General features: G+C 42.4%; 1 protein-coding gene across 6 annotated transcripts in view; it reads right to left on the reverse strand.

Annotated features, from left to right (window-relative positions):
• The window catches only part of macrod1 (mono-ADP ribosylhydrolase 1), a 114,216-nt gene that overhangs the window by 34,795 nt on the left and 61,207 nt on the right, over positions 1–18,214 (reverse strand). For 5 of the 6 annotated variants that reach the window (XR_005441976.1, XM_038699757.1, XM_038699756.1 and 2 more), the window contains exon 5: positions 1,487–1,603. The exons of the other annotated variant lie outside the window; for it this stretch is intronic. Coding sequence is in view for 4 of the 5 variants with exons in the window: in XM_038699757.1 (XP_038555685.1) it covers positions 1,487–1,603 (117 nt within the window). In the remaining variant the exon portion in view is untranslated. The remainder of the gene's footprint in view (positions 1–1,486; positions 1,604–18,214) is intronic. 6 annotated transcript variants of the gene reach the window in all.

Here is an 18,214-nt window from a genome sequence, read left to right on the forward strand (position 1 = left end):
ACAATTACATGCTCGGGCACAAACATGTACACATAGTTGCACACAGTGACAAGACGCATCCACTCACACACAAACATTACAGCTAACACCCTCAAAGTTAAACAAGTGAACCAACAAAGGAGAACAGACAACGTAAGAACTCATCTCCTCCTAATTCCCTCCTGTGTTCAGCTCCCCTCACATCCATCGCCTCCCCCACGCTACTTTGTTTTATTTATTTATCTTTTTACCACTCTCTCCTTATCTATCTCTTGTACTGCTGCTCTCATTCTGCCTTGAACTCGCCTTCATCGTCGCTTCTCTCTCTTTCTTTCACTGTGAACTTAAACTCTCTGTGGAACCATAAGCTGATATCACAGAGCCTCAGTGTTCCTTTAATCTCTCTCTCACACACACAATGATGGACACGTAACTGGGTGGTCATTGTAATATACATGGCTTGGTTATAGAAGTTGTTGTGATACCTATTGGTGCTGTTTGAGTGCCATTACAGTGGCGAGCAACATCATGATTAGCTCCACATCAAAAGATCATCTTTAAAATCAGGAGGTTTGGTTTAAATGGGCACCAGAGACATATGTCACAAGTAGACAATGGTTCAGGTTGGGGAGCCACTGGATTAAATGCTTAGTTGATTGACAGAAAATTAATTGCTAGTACAAGCATCTCAAATGTGAAGATGTGCTGCTTTTCTGTGTTTTATTATTCTAAATTGAGTCTTTGACTTTTGGACTGTTGGATGGACAAAACAAGTAATTTAAAGAAGTAACTCTGGGCTCTTTGAACTTTACTGCTCTTACTAACTACACAATCTTTTTTCAAAATGTTCTCAAAATAAACTGGAACATTTTACTAAATGAAGACACAATTGTGATATGATAGTTTAGCCATCTTTAACATGAAGCAAAAGGTCAACAACAAAATATCAGTAACTGCATGATCAATTAAACTTACCTACAGACTTCAATCCTGAGTGTCTAGAAACAGGAAGAGACTGTAGTTTAGTTGCTGCTGTTCAGTCCTTCTTATTAATGTCTACAGTGAGTGCTGTGTTTTATACGTCAGAAAACCTGGAGGAGATCTTTTTTTCCGGAACCAAAAAACCTAGAAAAGCTTTCCTGTCATGTTGAATTCTAAGTTTCCCCACATTATACATGCTGCAATGGAGTGCCACTTAATAATTGAGTGCCATTTACTCTGCTATAAATGGAAGGAAGTAAGTGACATTAGTACGTATACCTAGATGTGTTCCATCACTTCTTCGCAGAAGAAAAGTAGTTAAGGTGTGTACATGATTTTTGTGAAGAACAAAACATTCTTGTTCCATATTTGGACAGCAGAATTGCCTTATTTTTGTTTTTAAGCAACACCCTGCATCACTGTCACCCTTTCTCGCACATTCACACCTGCAAGCTGTCTAGTAAAACCACACTGAGCAGCCTCACTGGAGTAGCTGGAAGCTACTCTCACACACTTTTATACTTACACTTTGATGGGAGGCCGTAGCCACAAGTGATCTTAGCCTCTCCGGTCTCGCAGCCGTGGAGGGAAGCACACTCCTTTTTTAGCATTGGACCTGCAGCGCGGTGGATCGCTCCGTCCACTGGAGAGGAGAGGACAGGAGATTCAGAGAATTGGCCTACTTAGATGAATCCCCTGCAATCTGACTACTTACAGGGAGTCTAAATGTTGTTTGAAGTCCAGCAGGCACATTTACAGGTGTCAGAGCTTAGAGCTGAAAGAACCTGATAATGTCAGTTTTAGTGGTGAACGGTTGAATTTCGGTTGAAAAGTGTAGGTTGCTAACATTTCACACCAATGCTGTGTTTTTTTCCTTTTAGTAAGTCAAAGCATCTGCTTTTTGTACGTCAGTCTATTTAATGGATTTTAGGGCTGCTGCCTTAGTTAATTACTCGATTTAATGTCCTATTAAGGACTCAGCTGACTTTGACTTTTTGGTCAATTAGACTCTATTAATTACATTTTCATAAATCTTCATAATATTCAGAAATGTGTATCTATCTTTGATCCACACCACATCTAAAGACCGTGACTGTGTTCATTTCCAGGAGGGCAATGATGCAGGAAAAGCAATTTTACAGCTGTGCCACATCACAGTTTCAGTCATAATCTTTGCACCCCCTTTGCAGTTAAACACATATCATCAAAGTTAACATTTATACCATTAACATTGATCACAACAGCTTTATCATTTTGACTCTCCGCATTATGGACCAGAGAGCTGCATTTATATTTAATGAAATCATACTTTTATGATTAACACAAATTAAGGCAAAATAGGAACAACGGATTTGAATGCAACAACAAATACAATTCTTCAAAGCCAATATATTTAACATACATTTTAATAGGAAAACTGAATTTAACCCTATGTGAAAAATCATTTCATAATAGATCATGAAATGACATCACGTTTCCGCTAAGAAGAACTGAAGAAAAAACACACCTATTCTAGTGAGGTGCTGGCTCGCATGCAGACATCAAAGAAAGGAAGGAAAAGCCGCACACACATGATTCAATTTAATTAGTGCTGGGGAACAATTAAAAATTTTAAATTGCGATTAATTGCATGATTTTCTGCGATTAATCGCGATTAATGATAGTATATTGCACACTTTTAATTTAAATGTACTGCTATATACACAAACATGTGGTTTGCAAAAACTTAACAAATAAGGTGCTTTTGACCAGCAGTATTCCCTTTACACGGTATCAATAAATTTCTTGTAAATCTCAACTTAAACATTAATGTAATCAAATCAAATGTAAAACCAAAGCTATCTGCCACTACCAGGGCATTACGTTTTATCTAGCTTGTTAAAACAAGTTAAGAGTCCAGAGTCACAATGTTAACATATATAAACATATTAACACATATAAATCTGTTTTCTTGTTTTTTTTCTGAACAGGTATCAGCAGAAACATTTTTCCTTTATCAGGGAGCAGCATAAAGAGTCTATGTTCAGTAGCAAGTGTCCCTGTTATAGTGAGGTGAAGTGGTCGAGCATAAGGTGTAGCAACAAGTGGGCGCATTTCTGTGAAACTGTCGCAATGTACCTCACGTACACGCCCCCTGCACTTCCAAAGTTGAATTGTCTTGAACTTTTTGTTTGCGACATGCAGCACAAATCATTGGAAGAGAGACTGATCCTCGCTGTTTGTGAGTTTCCAGAATCTAATCTATTACTCCTAAATAGTCATCAGGACATCAACAGGAAGGAATTTGCATGGCAGAGCATCCCCGCAAAACTAGATGTAGGCCTATCAGGTAAAGTTATGTAGCCTATGATTTTATGTTAAATAGGCTACAGCTATGTAGTGTACAGAAGCTATTGCCATGGTTACTATTCATCCGAGGTTTAAATCCTTCCCTCCCACAAAATTTTAGACCAATTTCAAAACTGCCTTTTATTGCAAAGATTCTAGAAAGAATTGTGTCCAAACAGCTGCTCACTGTACTGGAAAATAACAAATTATTTGAAAAGTTTCAATCTGGTTTCAGGAAGTACCACAGCACTGAGACTGCCCTGCTTAAAGTCACCAATGACCTTTTAATGTCTGCTGATGAAGGCATGTGCTCAGTCCTGGTACTCCTGGACCTTAGCGCTGCTTTTGACATCACTGATCACAACATCATGTTAGACAGACTTAGGCACTGGGTGGGGATCTCTGGTACTGTCCTAGAATGGTTTTCATCCTACCTGTCAAATAGGAAGTTTTGCGTGTCTGTAAACAACTATGTCTCTTCGTTCTGTCCAGTTAAATATGGTGTGCCTCAGGGGTCGGTCTCAGGACCCATTTTGTTTTCCTTGTATCTGCTTCCCCTTGGACATATTATCCATCAACATGGTATTTCTTTTCATATTTATGCTGATGACACACAAATGTACTTGCCCGTCAGATCCACAGACCCTGGAATGCGGAGACCCTGGAGTTCACTTACCGACTGCCTTTGTGAAGTTAAAAAATGGATGTCAAATAATTTCCTCCAGCTGAACTCAGACAAAGCAGAAATCCTGGTCATTGGGTCCCAGCAGATGGCAAATCAAATACCGCCATCTGCTGGTTCCCTAGTAAATCACATTAAGCCTGTGGCAAAGAACCTTGGTGTTTGGTTTGATAGTAATTTAAATTTCGAGCAGCACACCACAAAGCTTGTTCAATCATGTTTTTATCAACTTAGAAATATAGCAAAAATTCGATCTATGTTAACTTTTAAGGACACCGAGACCATTTTACACACCTTCATCTCATCACGCCTGGATTATTGCAACAGCCTTTTCACTTGTTTAACCCAAAAATCTACTGATCGACTCCAGACTGTCTAGAACTCAGCTGCCAGGCTTTTAACCAGAAGAAATATGACCACGTCACCCCTATTTTAGCTTCATTACACTGGCTCCCAGTGTGTTTTAGAATTGACTTTAAAATTTTATTGATCACTTTTAAAGCTCTTCATGGCCTCTCGCCTTGTTATATTTCTGACCTTTTAGTCCCATACACACCAGCACGTACCTTGAGATCCTCGGGCAGAGGTCTGTTGTCTGTTCCAGAGTCTCGACTGAAAACTAAAGGGGACAGAGCGTTTGCTGTCAGGGCTCCGAGGCTCTGGAACAGCCTGCCCGAGGAAATCAGGTCGGCTGAGTCAGTGAACTCTTTTAAGTCCCTTCTTAAAACGTACTTTTATAGGAGAGCCTTTCCCGATCTTATTTGACTTTATTTTATCCTTATTTGACCTTTTATTTTACTCTATTTTACTTATTTTATATGTATCTTAAACGTGTATTTTGGTCTTTTCAATGTTTTTTGCTTGTATTGTTGTCTTTGCACTTGTTGAAGCACTTTGTAACTTGTTTTTGAAAAGTGCTCTACAAATAAAGATCATTATTATTATTATTATATTATTACTATCCATAGAGCGCCGGCTGTTTACTCATGGAGCACTGTTCTTCTCCCACACGCAGCACCCAATGTAGTCTGCTGAAGCCTCCCTCCGCCGCTTGTTTGGGTGGGTGATGACTAGGGGAAAAATATGGAAAACCCAAAAAAACAACAAGATTTTATTGATGCTATCTTACTGACCGGATTCATTTCTAGTATTTCATTGAAATTCAACTTGGCTCCTTTTTTATTTGTTGCTCCCCCATTACTGTCAATGAATTGAATCTGTTTACATGTGGTCGGGGGGGCTTCAATATGACAGAAAATGTTTGAGAACCACTGATCTAGTCAATGCAAAAACTGCAAAAGACTTTATGCAGCTAATCAGGATCTTTTTTTCATAGAAAAGGACCCAACCCTGTTATGCAAGGGCATAGGTAACAAATGTTTTTAAAGTGCGTGAATAAATCCAAAATTGTAACAAAAACCCTTCAAAAGGGGGATCAGTGCACATGTGTGGGCATAGAATGTATGAAGAGACGAAGGCCCAGCTTTGCCAGTGTTGTCCGCACATCGTGGGACATTGTGATCATTTATTACCACTGGTGAACCACACAAAAACAGTAGTTGAACTAGACCCTTGAGGAACCGAGACATGCATGCAGTTGTCGGCCGCACGCACGCAAAACTCTACACAAGACCAGTGAATGGCAGGCGATCAGAGAGAAAATGGTCAACAACAAGCCTCTAGCTCTAAATTTCACTGACGAATAAATAGGGACTGCGGCTCTGCAGCTTCTCAAGATTAAAGCGGAGCTACTGTGTGTAACTCCACCCCCCGGTCGCAATTGCCGCCACACACAGACAGACATGTGATTAGACTATCAGTTGTTTTATACAGTCTATGGTCCCTACCCTCCATATGTAAACCTACACCCTTGTGTACTTCCTACAACTCAACATGATCCTGGCAGCAATTCTGTTTCCCTAAAAATATGTATAGTTGGCTAAATTATTATGTAGTAACCTCTGTTTATACCATTTCTAGGGTTGAAAGTCTTTTTAAAATATTATTGTATCAGAATATTACCACTCAGTTTGCCAGTAACTTCACCATCACCGGCATTTATAGCCGGGTACAATCCCGACCAAAGACTGTACTTTTCTTTTGCAATAATTCAGAGGTCTAATGTAGGAGTCTGGTGTAAACAATTCATAATTAACCCAGAATAAAACACATCTGTCAAGAAGGGTTATTGTCACAGCACTACGAGACTTGTCAGCACTTGGTGAAAATAGTACGTTAACACCAATCCATATGTCGCAGCTCAACGTGTTGGCCCTAGGCTCTTATCTCTGTCTGACTGTATACAGACCAGCTGTTACAGCGGTGTGTTTCACCAAACTGAGTGGCTCCAAGTGGGGGTCTGGTGTTATCTGAACATTATTGTGTTAAGTTGGCATATCACATGCGGTGCTGGGCTGTAGTGTTCCATGTCATGCTGTGCCATGTTGAACAGGGCCGCACTGTGAGTTAAGCACAATTGTGAGGGCGTGAAAGGCGAGCTCTGAACGTTGGCTACCTCCTCAGGGTGCACAGAAAAAAGCTTAGATACCATGCTCATGCTGTGTGTGCGTGAGCGTGCTGTTAGTAAAATATTTCTGGTGTGTGCATATCCCAGTCAAAGCATATGTGCTACTGTGCACAGAAGTAGTTATGTGTGTTTGTGTGAGTCCTTGAGGTGACACACACACTGTACACTAACTTTGAAGCAGCCCAACTCTGAAATAGAGAACAAGTGTGATAAGACGGAGAGATGGGAAAAGAGAAGGAGGGAGGAAGGGAGGGGAATAAGGGAGAGAGCAGCAGATGTAAAAATAGTCTGGGGGGAGATAAGGAAACAGGCAAGAAAAACAGAAAAAGAAAAAGCAATGGAAATTGAACTGAAACATTAACCAACAATACCTTTTGTTTTGCTTCACGCTTAATGTTTGACACTTGTGGATAGCTGTTTTCACACAGAGATCCCGCAATAAACACGGAAAGAATGTCCGCCAATATGCCGCTTTCACTCAATCATACTGAACAAAATATTGCAAGATAAACCCGCAACCGTGTGTGCTTTCACGTAGCGTTCCGGCCTTAAATTCAGCCTGTGTCTGAAACAAGCTGTAGATACTAGTGTTCTTCAGGGGAGGACTGTCTCTGTTATACATTAAGACATTGCTACACTGTTCTTCTTGTTTCAATTACAGGTGGTGCACAACTTCTAAATGCAGCCAACTTATCCTGCCCTTTTAGCGGCAAAAAAGCCATATTGACTACACACACTGCCGTATTTCCTTTCACATGAATCACACTTTGTGCATTCAGCTAAAGAATCCTTTGCTTTTTCTCATGTTAGATTTATCCTCGTCAAATGAAGAGGAGAAAAGAGGAGACCGAATAAACTGCTCTCTATCTCTCTCTGGACATTGCCTGAACATGGTGAGAAGGGGTAATAAATATTCATACACCTTTTCAGTAGCTCCATAACTCCCACCATTCTAACGTAAAGAGCTGTCCCTCTAACTACATTCACTGAAGGCAGCCCACGACAGCTTTCTTTCAGACTGTGGTAACTTCTGACTCTGTGGGAGCCGGTGTAATAACCCAGCATGAGCACTGCACGCTACTGAGTAGATTCAGACACTGCTCTGTCACTTCAATGCAGTCAGAAATACGACAGGGGACTTCATGAGCAGGGGGGAGTGCAAATGAAAGATGTAAAGCTGCACCCGCAGTACTTCTTCAGCACAGGCATATATGCAGGTGTATTAGTCAAGGATCGCCTGTGACTGAGAGCAGAAATATTGTCTATTGCTTCTACAAAGCAATATCAACTGAATCCATCTGGTCATCTGGCAAAGAGCAAAATAACCTAATTAAAATCTGTGTTTGTTCATGAAATATTTAACTTTTTGAAATTAATAAAAAAGGAAAAAAATATGAATTATTCTGCATTTGTTTTTGGAATATCACACATGATGATGGGTGGATGTTTGTCATTTGTGGGCTATGTCCCTGTTGTGACTTATGTTCTGGCCATACTAGTGACTTGACTCTCAGGATAGTCGGTCTGTTGGGATGTCAGTCCACCACTGTAATAACTCAACAACTATTGGATGGATTGCCATGAAAGTATGTACGGACGTTCATGTTCCCTACATAATTAATTGTCACACAACTTTTAATTTTTCACCTAGTGCCACCACCAGGTCAAAATTTCAACATATCCAGTACTTTGGTTTGTGACCATGTTAGCCAGCTGACATTAGCATGTAGCTCAAAGCACCACTGTGCCAAAGTACAGCTTCATAAAGACGATAGAATGGCTGTAGGCTGTGTCCGAAATCACTCCCTCATTCACTCATCACCACTCCCTGTATAATCAGAATCAGTTTTATTGCCAGGTATGTGTACACATACGAGGAATTTGACTCAGGATTGTACATTGCTCACGATGTGCTTACTTATACAATAATACCATAACACAATAATAAAATAATAATAAAATAAAATCAGACACAAACTACAGAATAGACAACACTAATATACACACTATGAACAAAAAAATATAGACATATTGACAAAGAGTGCAGTAATCAGAGTGCAGAGGATGCAAGAGTAAACTATTATTCTCATTATGTACATATTGAAGGTGGATATGACATACAGGTACACATACACATACATGCATACATGTACACATGTACACAGTGTGATGGAGCATAGTGCAAAGGATGCTGGAAAAAATAAATAAGACCTATTATCGTATGACCTGAGGTAGGTGTATTGGTATGCAGAATATACAATATGACATAGTATGAACATAGTATGAACATAGTATGAACATAGTATGAACATAGTATGAACAGCACTGAAATAGAGAATGTTGAATAAATAGATAATAAGTGGAAACCAGTAAACAGGTGGCTGATTAGAGACAGACTTACTGGGTTATTGCACAGGGATTGTTCCTGACACCGTGAGTCAGAAATCAGCTGTTCATCATAGTGATGGCTTGTGGGAAGAAACTGCTTCTGTGTCTGTTGGTTTTGGTGTACAGTGCTCTGTAGCGCCTACCAGAGGGGAAGCGCTTGAACAGGTTGTGTCCGGGGTGAGATGGATCTGCAGTGATGTTTCCTGCCTGTTTCCTGACTCTGCAAATGTATAAGTCCTGAATGGAGGGCAGGTTGGCACTGATTATTTTTTCTGCAGTCCTGACTGTACGTTGTAGTCTGTCCTTGTCCTTTTTGGTGGCAGATCCAAACCAGGCAGTGATGGAGGTGCAGAGGACAGCCTGAATGATGGCTGTGTAAAAGTGGATCAGCAGCTCCTTAGGCAGGTTGAGCTTCCTGAGCTGACGCAGGAAGTACATCCTCTGCTGGGCCTTCTTGATGATGGTGTCAGTGTTGGGATCCCACTTCAGGTCCTGGGATATAGTGGAACCCAGAAACCTGAAGGATTCCACAGTAGACACAGGGCTGTTGAGTATGGTGATGGGGGAAGAGTGGGGGGGGGGGGGGGGGGGGGCTCCTCCTGAAGTCCACAGTCGTCTCCACAGTTTTGAGCGTGTTAAGCTCCAGGTTGTTTGGGCCGCACCAGAGAGCCTGCTGATCAGCCTCCCGTCTGTAGGCCGACTCGGCACCGTCCCGGATGAGGCCGTTGACCGTTGTGTCGTCAGTGAACTTCAGGAGTTTGACAGATGGGTCTCTTGAGGTGCAGTCGTTGGTGTAGAGGGAGAAGAGCAGTGGGGAGAGCACACTGCCCTCCGGGGGCGCCGGTGCTGATAGTCCGGGTGCTGGATGTGATGTTTCCCATCCTCACCTGCTAGACTCCTGTCAGTCAGGAAGTCTGTGATCCACTGACAGGTGGAGGCTGGCACAGTGAGCTGTGTGAGTTTGGTACTGAGGATGTCCAGGATGATGGTGTTGAACGCCGAGCTGAAGTCCACAAACAGGATCCTTGCATATGTCCCTGGAGAGTTGAGGTGTTGCAGGATGTGATGCAGACCCAAGGTGACAGCATCATCCACTGACCTGTTAGCCCTGCAGGCAAACTGCAGGGTGTCCAGCAGGGGGCCAGTAATGTCCTTCAGGTCCTTCAGTCTTTCAAAGGACTTCAGAGATGGAGGGTTTTTTTGGGACCGGGATGACTGTGGACCATTTGAAGCAGGAGGGAACTTCACACAGCTCCAATGATTTGTTGAAGATCTGAGTGAAGATGGGGACAGCAGGTCCGCACAGATTTTCAGGCACGATGGTGAAACACCTTCAGGTCCAGGAGCCTTCCTGATCTTCTGCCTTTGGAAGAGGTGGCTCACGTCCTCTTCACAGATCCTGAGTGCAGGTGAGAGGTCAGAGGGGGAAGGTGACTGTTTGAAGATGGTGTTGGAGTGGGGGGGAGGTGTGACTCTGGGCTTTTCAAACCTACAGTAGAAACCATTTAGCTCGTCTGCCAGTCGTTGAGTACCAGCAGTGTTGGGGGATGGTCTCTTGTATTTTGTGATTGTCCGTAGGCTTCTCCACAACGACGCAGGGTCGTTGGCTGCAAAGCTGTTATTTAGCTTTTCAGCACAGCACCTCTTTGCAGCTTTGACCTCTTTAGTCATTGTGTTCCTGGCCTGGTTGTACAAGACTCTGTCCCTACTTCTGAAGGCCTCCTCCTTGGTCTGACGAAGCTGCCTGAGTTTCGCTGTGAACCAGGGTTTTTGGTTGTTGTCTGTACAGAAGGTTTTAGTTGGCACACACATGTCCTCACAAAAACTGATGTAAGATGTCACAGTGTCAGTTAGTTCGTCCAGGTTGGTGGCTGCAGCCTCAAAAACACTCCAGTCAATGCAGTCAAAGCAGGCCTGTAACTCCAGCTTTGACTCGTTGGTCCATCTTTTCACAGTCTTTACAACAGGTTTAGCAGATTTCAGTTTTTGCCTGTGTGTCGGAATAAGATGAACCAGACAGTGATCAGAGAGTCCCAAGGCTGCACGGGGAACAGAGCGATAGGCGTCCTTTAATGTTGTGTAGCAGTGGTCGAGTGTGTTAGTGTCCCTGGTGGGACACTTAATATGCTGTCTGAATTTTGGAAGTTCTTGACTGAGGTTTGCTTTGTTAAAGTCCCCGAGAACAATGAGCGGGGAGTCTGGATGTTTTTTCTCCACGTTAGTTATCTGGTCAGCCAAGTGTAGTAACTACGGTGGCCCGTAGGTTTCAGGCCTAATACAAACGCCACAACACGAACACAAAAGCCACAACACAATTACAAAAGCCACAACACAATTACAAAAGCTACAACACAAATACAAATGCCACAACACAAATTCAAAAACCCCAACGGAAATTCAAACGCCACAACACGATTACAAAAGCCACAACACGAATACAAAAACCACAACGGAAATACAAATGCCACAACACAAATACAAAAAGCCACAACACAAATACAAAAGGCCACAACGGAAGTGAACCACAACGGAAGTTGACAACGAAAGAGACGCTTAAGTAACAGTGGATTACTCTCCGTGGAACACAGCTACACAGTAGTGCATCGGCAGTGTAGCCGTCCCACATTCAGGAGGTCCAGATTCAAATTGTAGAAAGAACATTCTTTTTCAGGTGACTTTTTCCGCATAATAGTGTCTGCCAAATTAGTAAATGTAGGCCTACATGGAAGAAGAACTTCTTACCCGTTTGATAAATAAGTAATACTTCTGTTCTGACCTTCGTTTATATAGAAACAGAGTCCGCCTCCACGTGTTTTTGCCGTGAGCTCCCTTTCGAGATCCGCGCAGATGAGATTAAATCCCGGGAGGTGAAGTGCGCTGTCCCGGATGTGCTCGGTGAGCCAGGATTTGAGGAGCAGCATTTCGTCCATTTTGTTGGCCAGAGAGCGGACATTCGCCAGGTGGATAGAAGGGAGCGCACTGCGAAATCCCCGCTGTCTCAGCTTAACCAGCGCGCCTGCACGTTTTCCTCTGCGCCGTTTCTGAAGGATCCCAAGCAAGCTGCCGCTCCTCCAACTTGTAACCCCGGGAAAGTTCCAGGGTCAATAAAGAGCGGTGGAATAGTATGAGCAGTTGAAAGTCCAATGTCTAAGAGCTCTTCTCTGGTAAAAGTTACCAGAGACGGATGGCAGAAAACAGCATTAATTAACAAATAAATTAAGCAATAGACACAGTGTACAAATTCAGATTTCAGACTTATGAATCATCATCACTCTTTGTCGTCACTGACAATGCATTGCATTTTCGGACTGTTAGCAGAAAGAAGTGCTCATGCTGTAGCCACCAGTGTATCATTCTTATTGTTGGGATTTTAAAGCCATTTGTAATGCAATAATTAAACACTCAACAATTCAGGACCTCAAATACAATGGGAGTGTTTCAGACACAAGTTTAGTCTTGTCTTCTGTGATATTCCACCAGTGTGGGTGTTTGTCACTTTTTAAAGTCTATGTTTCTTATATCTGTGCCATCACTGCAAATCAATTTCCCTTTGGATATAATGAATTCAAACTTATATCGGCTATACAGCACTGTGTATCTGTATTGATGTATCCCTCATTTTGACAGCGGAGACAGGGGAAGGCCTAACCAAATTAGCATCACTGCAGTGTCAAAGGATACTTGTTGTTCATACTCCACTGACTCCGTCGCATGCAAATGGTGTACCTGAACTACTCAACTATCAGCCATAATTGGCTACCCCTAATGCCACCAACACACATCAACATTATAACAAATTAGTCATGAATTTAATTTATATTACTAAATACAAAAAAAGTCTTTTAGGAAGTGTCAAATTCATTTCCATATTAAAAAAACAGCATTCATTATTTAGCCTTCATTACCATACAAAATATAACATCAATGTTTTCTACTGCTGAAGCCCAGTCTTCTGGGGAATGAGAGATGGAACAGAGGAAAAAACAATGGAGAGACTGACGAGACGGGCAATTGAAGAGTTGGACAAAGAGAAATGGGATTGGAAGGGGATCAAGTGTAAAAAGGTGTGTGTTGGTGAAGAGAGAGGGAGGCTAAAAACAAAAGGGGAAGAGATGAATGATAAGCAGGAGTTCTTATACGAGAATGGATAAATGGGTGCAATGGATGGATGGATGCAGGTAGCGGGGGTAGAAATTAGTATTTTGGCTTCTTTACACCAGTGACCAGCCAGCTAGGCAGGCGGCTGACCAGTTTAGGTGTTATCATGTCTCCCTCACAGGCTTTGTATTGACAGACTCTGGGGGAGAGAGGGAGGGAGGCAGCCAGAGAAGCAGGGGGACTGGGAAGTGATAATTGGCGATATGCTTAACTGGCGAGGAGCCTGCAACCCCCAGCACAGCACACAAACAAACACACACACACACACACACACACACACACACACCTGCCTGCAATGCTATATGCCAGTACAAGCTTTACCTCCTACAAAACCCGCCACCCACCCTCACAAACACACCCACGCACACAAGGAAATGCACACACACACAGGTAGATTGACATTAGAGTAAAACCAATCCTGAGGTCTCTCCTATGGAATACTAATATGGCCGCCCTTGTCAGCTGACCTCTTATAGGCCAAACAGGCTGTCCGTCAAACTAATGGGGCGGAACGCTGGCATATTGCTTTCCCACAATCCCTCAGCAGAGCCAGGACACTCATTTACTTCAGTCAGCTTGTTACCAAGGCAACATTTAGGATGGGTCTGTTGGTGGATGCACGCACAGACATGCACAGTTGAATGCATATATGCACTTGCATACACACAAACTTAAACATGCATGCATACAAACAGCCAGCTACCTGTTAAATGCTACTATCAACTTATCCATACACACACACAAAACGACTGTTGCTAACGGCGGTGAAACAGGCAAATTCATGTATGCGTCTGAGACACTGACAGCACTGTCTGAATGTGGAAGGTACACTAAGTGCTCTTTGCCTCTCATCTCATCTCCGTGGCCCAAAACACAATCTTCTGCTCTCTCCCTTTATTCACAATACACGCTCTCTTGTTCACGTGCTCTGAAAGGCAAGCCGACAAGCCTGTCCTCCACCTGCATTTTTCTCCTCATCCAGACAAGGAGAGAGCATGGAGAGGGCTGCAGACACTCAGGGACCACAGCTGAGAGACTTCCAGCAGAGGGTATCAAACCCCATCCCCGTACTGTAGGATGGATTATAGATGTCGGCACACACAAATTCAGTGTGGCTTTTTAGCTTTGCAAGAAATCTAGAGCAAGTAGATTTTGTTCTTTTTCCCCCCACTTAAATTAACAAAAGTATGTGGATGAAAATTTAATAGGAATTGTGCTCATCTATTGTATGGTCTTAAAACATCTAAACCAATCATATGCAGGCACTGTCTTAATGGCTGGTTCACATCCTGTGCACTCTGTCCCCACAGACCCAGAACAGGCTCTCTGATAACAGCTGCCTGTGTTTGTAGCTGTGTGTCTCTGTTTGATAAGTACGTTGTTATTGTAAGTACAGCACATCATAGCAGGTGAGGGGTTGATGCAAGTATGACTTCAGATGTGTTGCTGTGACAGTGCTTAAAGGATAGGTTTAGTTCATCTCTATCTTAATACAATGCCTGCGTTAAAACAGTAATTGGTTGCTGTAATCTTTCCTCCGTTCTAAGGCTAAATTACCAACCATGCAAAGCAGCAAATGTCTAAACTTCTAGCCTTAAGTTGTTTTTATAGTTGTAAGCACAGCATTGGTGGCTCCGTACTTAGGTCATGAAGCAATGCTGCAGCTTAAACATGCTGCACCAAATGTGTTTCCACACGTCGGGGCTACAGCGGCTACTTGGACACCGCATGGCACGCAGAAGCTGTGATTGGTTCTACAAACAGAGTGGTACTTGCGATCACGGCTTTTTACCACAGCGATAGCATGGCACAACTCCTATTCAGCAACGGGACAAGGTGAGATAGAAGTTTTGTGGATGTACCTCCAGTTATATAAGCATGTGGTAGCCAGTGGGTGATATGTTGGTGCGGTTGGTTTCGTTAACCCACAACTAACCAATCGACTCATGAACCCACTCAATGTGATTTAAAATCTATACAATCCACAAAACCTACCTAGCTTGGTCTTACATGGTCTTCAGGCTGTGTCTTGAGCCAAAATCAAGACTTTCATTATTTCAGTTTTGACATGTTGCATATTTCTAAATGAATTGCAAATATGGGTCCAAGTGGTATTCCAACAGTGGTATTCTCAATGAATGTTTACAAGAACTGTGCACATTAAAGATTGGGTGGAAAAGATGGTTAATAGGAGCCATGTAGGCAACCCCTTCATGTAGTGACAGCACTGTCAAAGATGGCGGCCATTCGAAGCCAAAAGGCACTCCAATGTTTGGTCAGAGCTAATGTGAGGCTTCAGCAGTCTGAGTTATCCAAATCAAATGGATCTCTTTGTCGTAGCACCAGGAAGTAACCTTCTGCCACAGCTCAGCAAGGAAATAGGGAAATACAGAGAAAATTTTGTAGTAAAGAGACTGTAACTTGATACTCCTGATGCCGTTAATAAGCAGACTGGGTATCTGTCTGATGTGTCATGTCATTCTAAAATTTGGTGTTTACTCTTAACAGTTGCCACAGCAATTCTCAGCTTCACGTTACCTTACATAAAAAATATTACAGTTCCACAGTGTGAGGTATACATATATTAAATTTGGGAAAAAGAGAACACTGGTATCAGATCAGTAATCAGCCTTGGCTCAGATACCCTGAGTTATCGGAAGATATCAGAATCGGTAGAGGAAAGCTGGATCTTGCATCCTCATTTAGTTTTACTTACTCACACTGCTGAAGCCTTTTAAAACTCTGCAGTGCATTTTTGCATGGGACAAAAAAGTGGATTTTGTTCCCCATCTCTTATAGTGTACTCACTCTAGAAAGGGGTCTCTTGGGAATGATTACAGCAATCAATCAATGTACATATCGTATTGAGTATTGGATTAATGCTGACCTGCTAAAATCCAAACCTATCCTTTCATTGGGACCTTTACACAAGAGCCTGAAATCTATAAGGAAGTAGAATGCTAGCCTAATGTACAGTTCAAAATACCAGTATTCATACATAACAGATATTTTAAATGGATCCATCTTTAACAGTCAACAGCAGCTCAACTTAACATTTTCCTTCCTTAACAAAGCATAAAAACAAGGTAACTCTAGGTTCAATATACTAGAGTAGGTTGACTGTGGCCCCACATGTTAAATTGTAATGACAACTTTCATGGTTCAGCACCAACTGAAATAGGACATTGCAGTATTCAACCTTGAAGACTGTTTACTGTGGCTTGAAATGTGGTAAATAGGTTCAGCCCCTCATCCCTGTGGACGGCTTACTGATGGCTGGTGACATTTCCGTGCAGGCCACAAACCTGTGGAAAAACACTTCCCAAACACCCTCCACACATCCCAAAGGTACATACTGACATATGGTGACCCAGAAGAAGCACCAAATGCAAACTTAAAAGTGTGAGTGCTGGCTCTAGCAATGTTAATGGCAATCATTCAAAAATCAAACAAAAAAAAAGCCAGGTAGAAAAAAAGCTCATGGTAACTGTTTGGTTGACTGAACCTGCAATCATCATCTGGGCTTTCTTTTCAATTTGGAAAATCAATCAAAGCAGTGAAACGTTGAAATGGCAGATAAGTTCTGGAATAAATGAGGAACTGCAGCCAGTGGACATAAAAAAAGGTTAATTTCCTGCACTTGAGTTTGTTGTTGATGCGCTGCCTGAGCTCAGCACTCCTCCAGATTGAAGTACGAAAACAATGTCGGCAGGTGTGCGTTTGATCTAACTGAATGACATTTATCCAGGTACCCTTGAGAGTTGAGTATTAAAGCACTGTAAAGACCTTTTGTTGCTTCACCTCTGACGGAAAAAAAACAACTCTCTAAAGCTGAATGAATGTCTGCTTGGTTACTCAGTGCAGAGTGTGATCTCTCACAAACGAAGGAAGATATATACTGAATGTCTGTTATCTTTTGGACCTTCATTGCTTTCGCCTTTCTTGTCTTCTCTCGCTGTAACCATCATCTCCCTCCCACCTCTCTTGTTTGTTCCATTCTTCCCAATGTCTCTACCCATACCCCTCTCTCTAATTAACACCTATTGTAGGCTCTATCTGCCTCAGCAAACCCCCGTGGACAGAGCTGGAAAGAGAGGCAGAGAGAGGCAAATAAATACAATAAGAAAGAGTTAAGAGGAAACAACTGATGAAGAGGGAAACTGGTATAGAGTGACACGAAGAAACTGATAAAAAAAATATATATATATAAAACAAAAAAAAACAGATGGTGGTTGTTGGATATGTAGCCTCTTTCAGCTAGTCAATGGACATTTTTAACAGATGTTTATCAACAAATGTTAAGATAACTAAACCAAAGCGATAAACATAAACACTGCTTTCCATAGGAACACATGCGCACAGTCTGACACGCACACACGCACACATTCACGGTCTCTTTAGAAACCATCTGTCTTTGTAGAGCCATCAGAGACTTGAGGACAACATCAAACGATGATGTAGATCTGGAGGTGCTTGACTGGATGTACTGAATGTGCGTGTGTGTGTGTATGCGTGAAGCCACAGGACATGTGTGCAGTCCATTTTTCATGGCTCGAGGCTCAGCTTATGTATCAGTAAGGGTTGGAGCCTGTGTGCGAGTGCGTGGATGTTAGGACATACTGGTTCAACAGAGCACTTGAGGCAAGCAAATGCACTGCTACAAACTGACATGCGAATGCACATGCACGCATACATACACACATACAGTACAGGTGTGCCACTAGATAAGTCACCATGGAGACTGGACAGCAAAACACACACACACACACACACACACACACAAATTGGAAGGTTAAAAATGGCAGTGCAAGTGAGCTAGTCTAAAAGGCTAAAGCTGTTTGTCCAAATGAAGAAAATGAAAAAAAGCACAGGCAAACGCACCAGCACCCAAATTTGCAAGCATTAACATTAACACACACACACAAAAAAAAGGAGTGTGTGTGTATACATGTTTTAGTGAATGTGGCTGGCGCATTAGTTGTACAGATTTATTACAAGTATCGATTAAGCATTGACTTCCAACATCACACGCACACAGCAAAGTACTGAGTCAACAATACACTGAAAAATGACTGTTTACGTCCACAGCACTCCACACCCATAAATTATGAACTATCGACTTTGCACCTGGGCGCCCACACAACAACACACAAACACGGGCAGGCAGACGC

This window comes from Micropterus salmoides, unplaced genomic scaffold (assembly GCF_014851395.1).
Source record: "Micropterus salmoides isolate LMB-PRFRI ecotype aquatic unplaced genomic scaffold, ASM1485139v1 Ms_hic_scaffold_5, whole genome shotgun sequence".
NCBI lineage: Eukaryota > Metazoa > Chordata > Actinopteri > Centrarchiformes > Centrarchidae > Micropterus > Micropterus salmoides.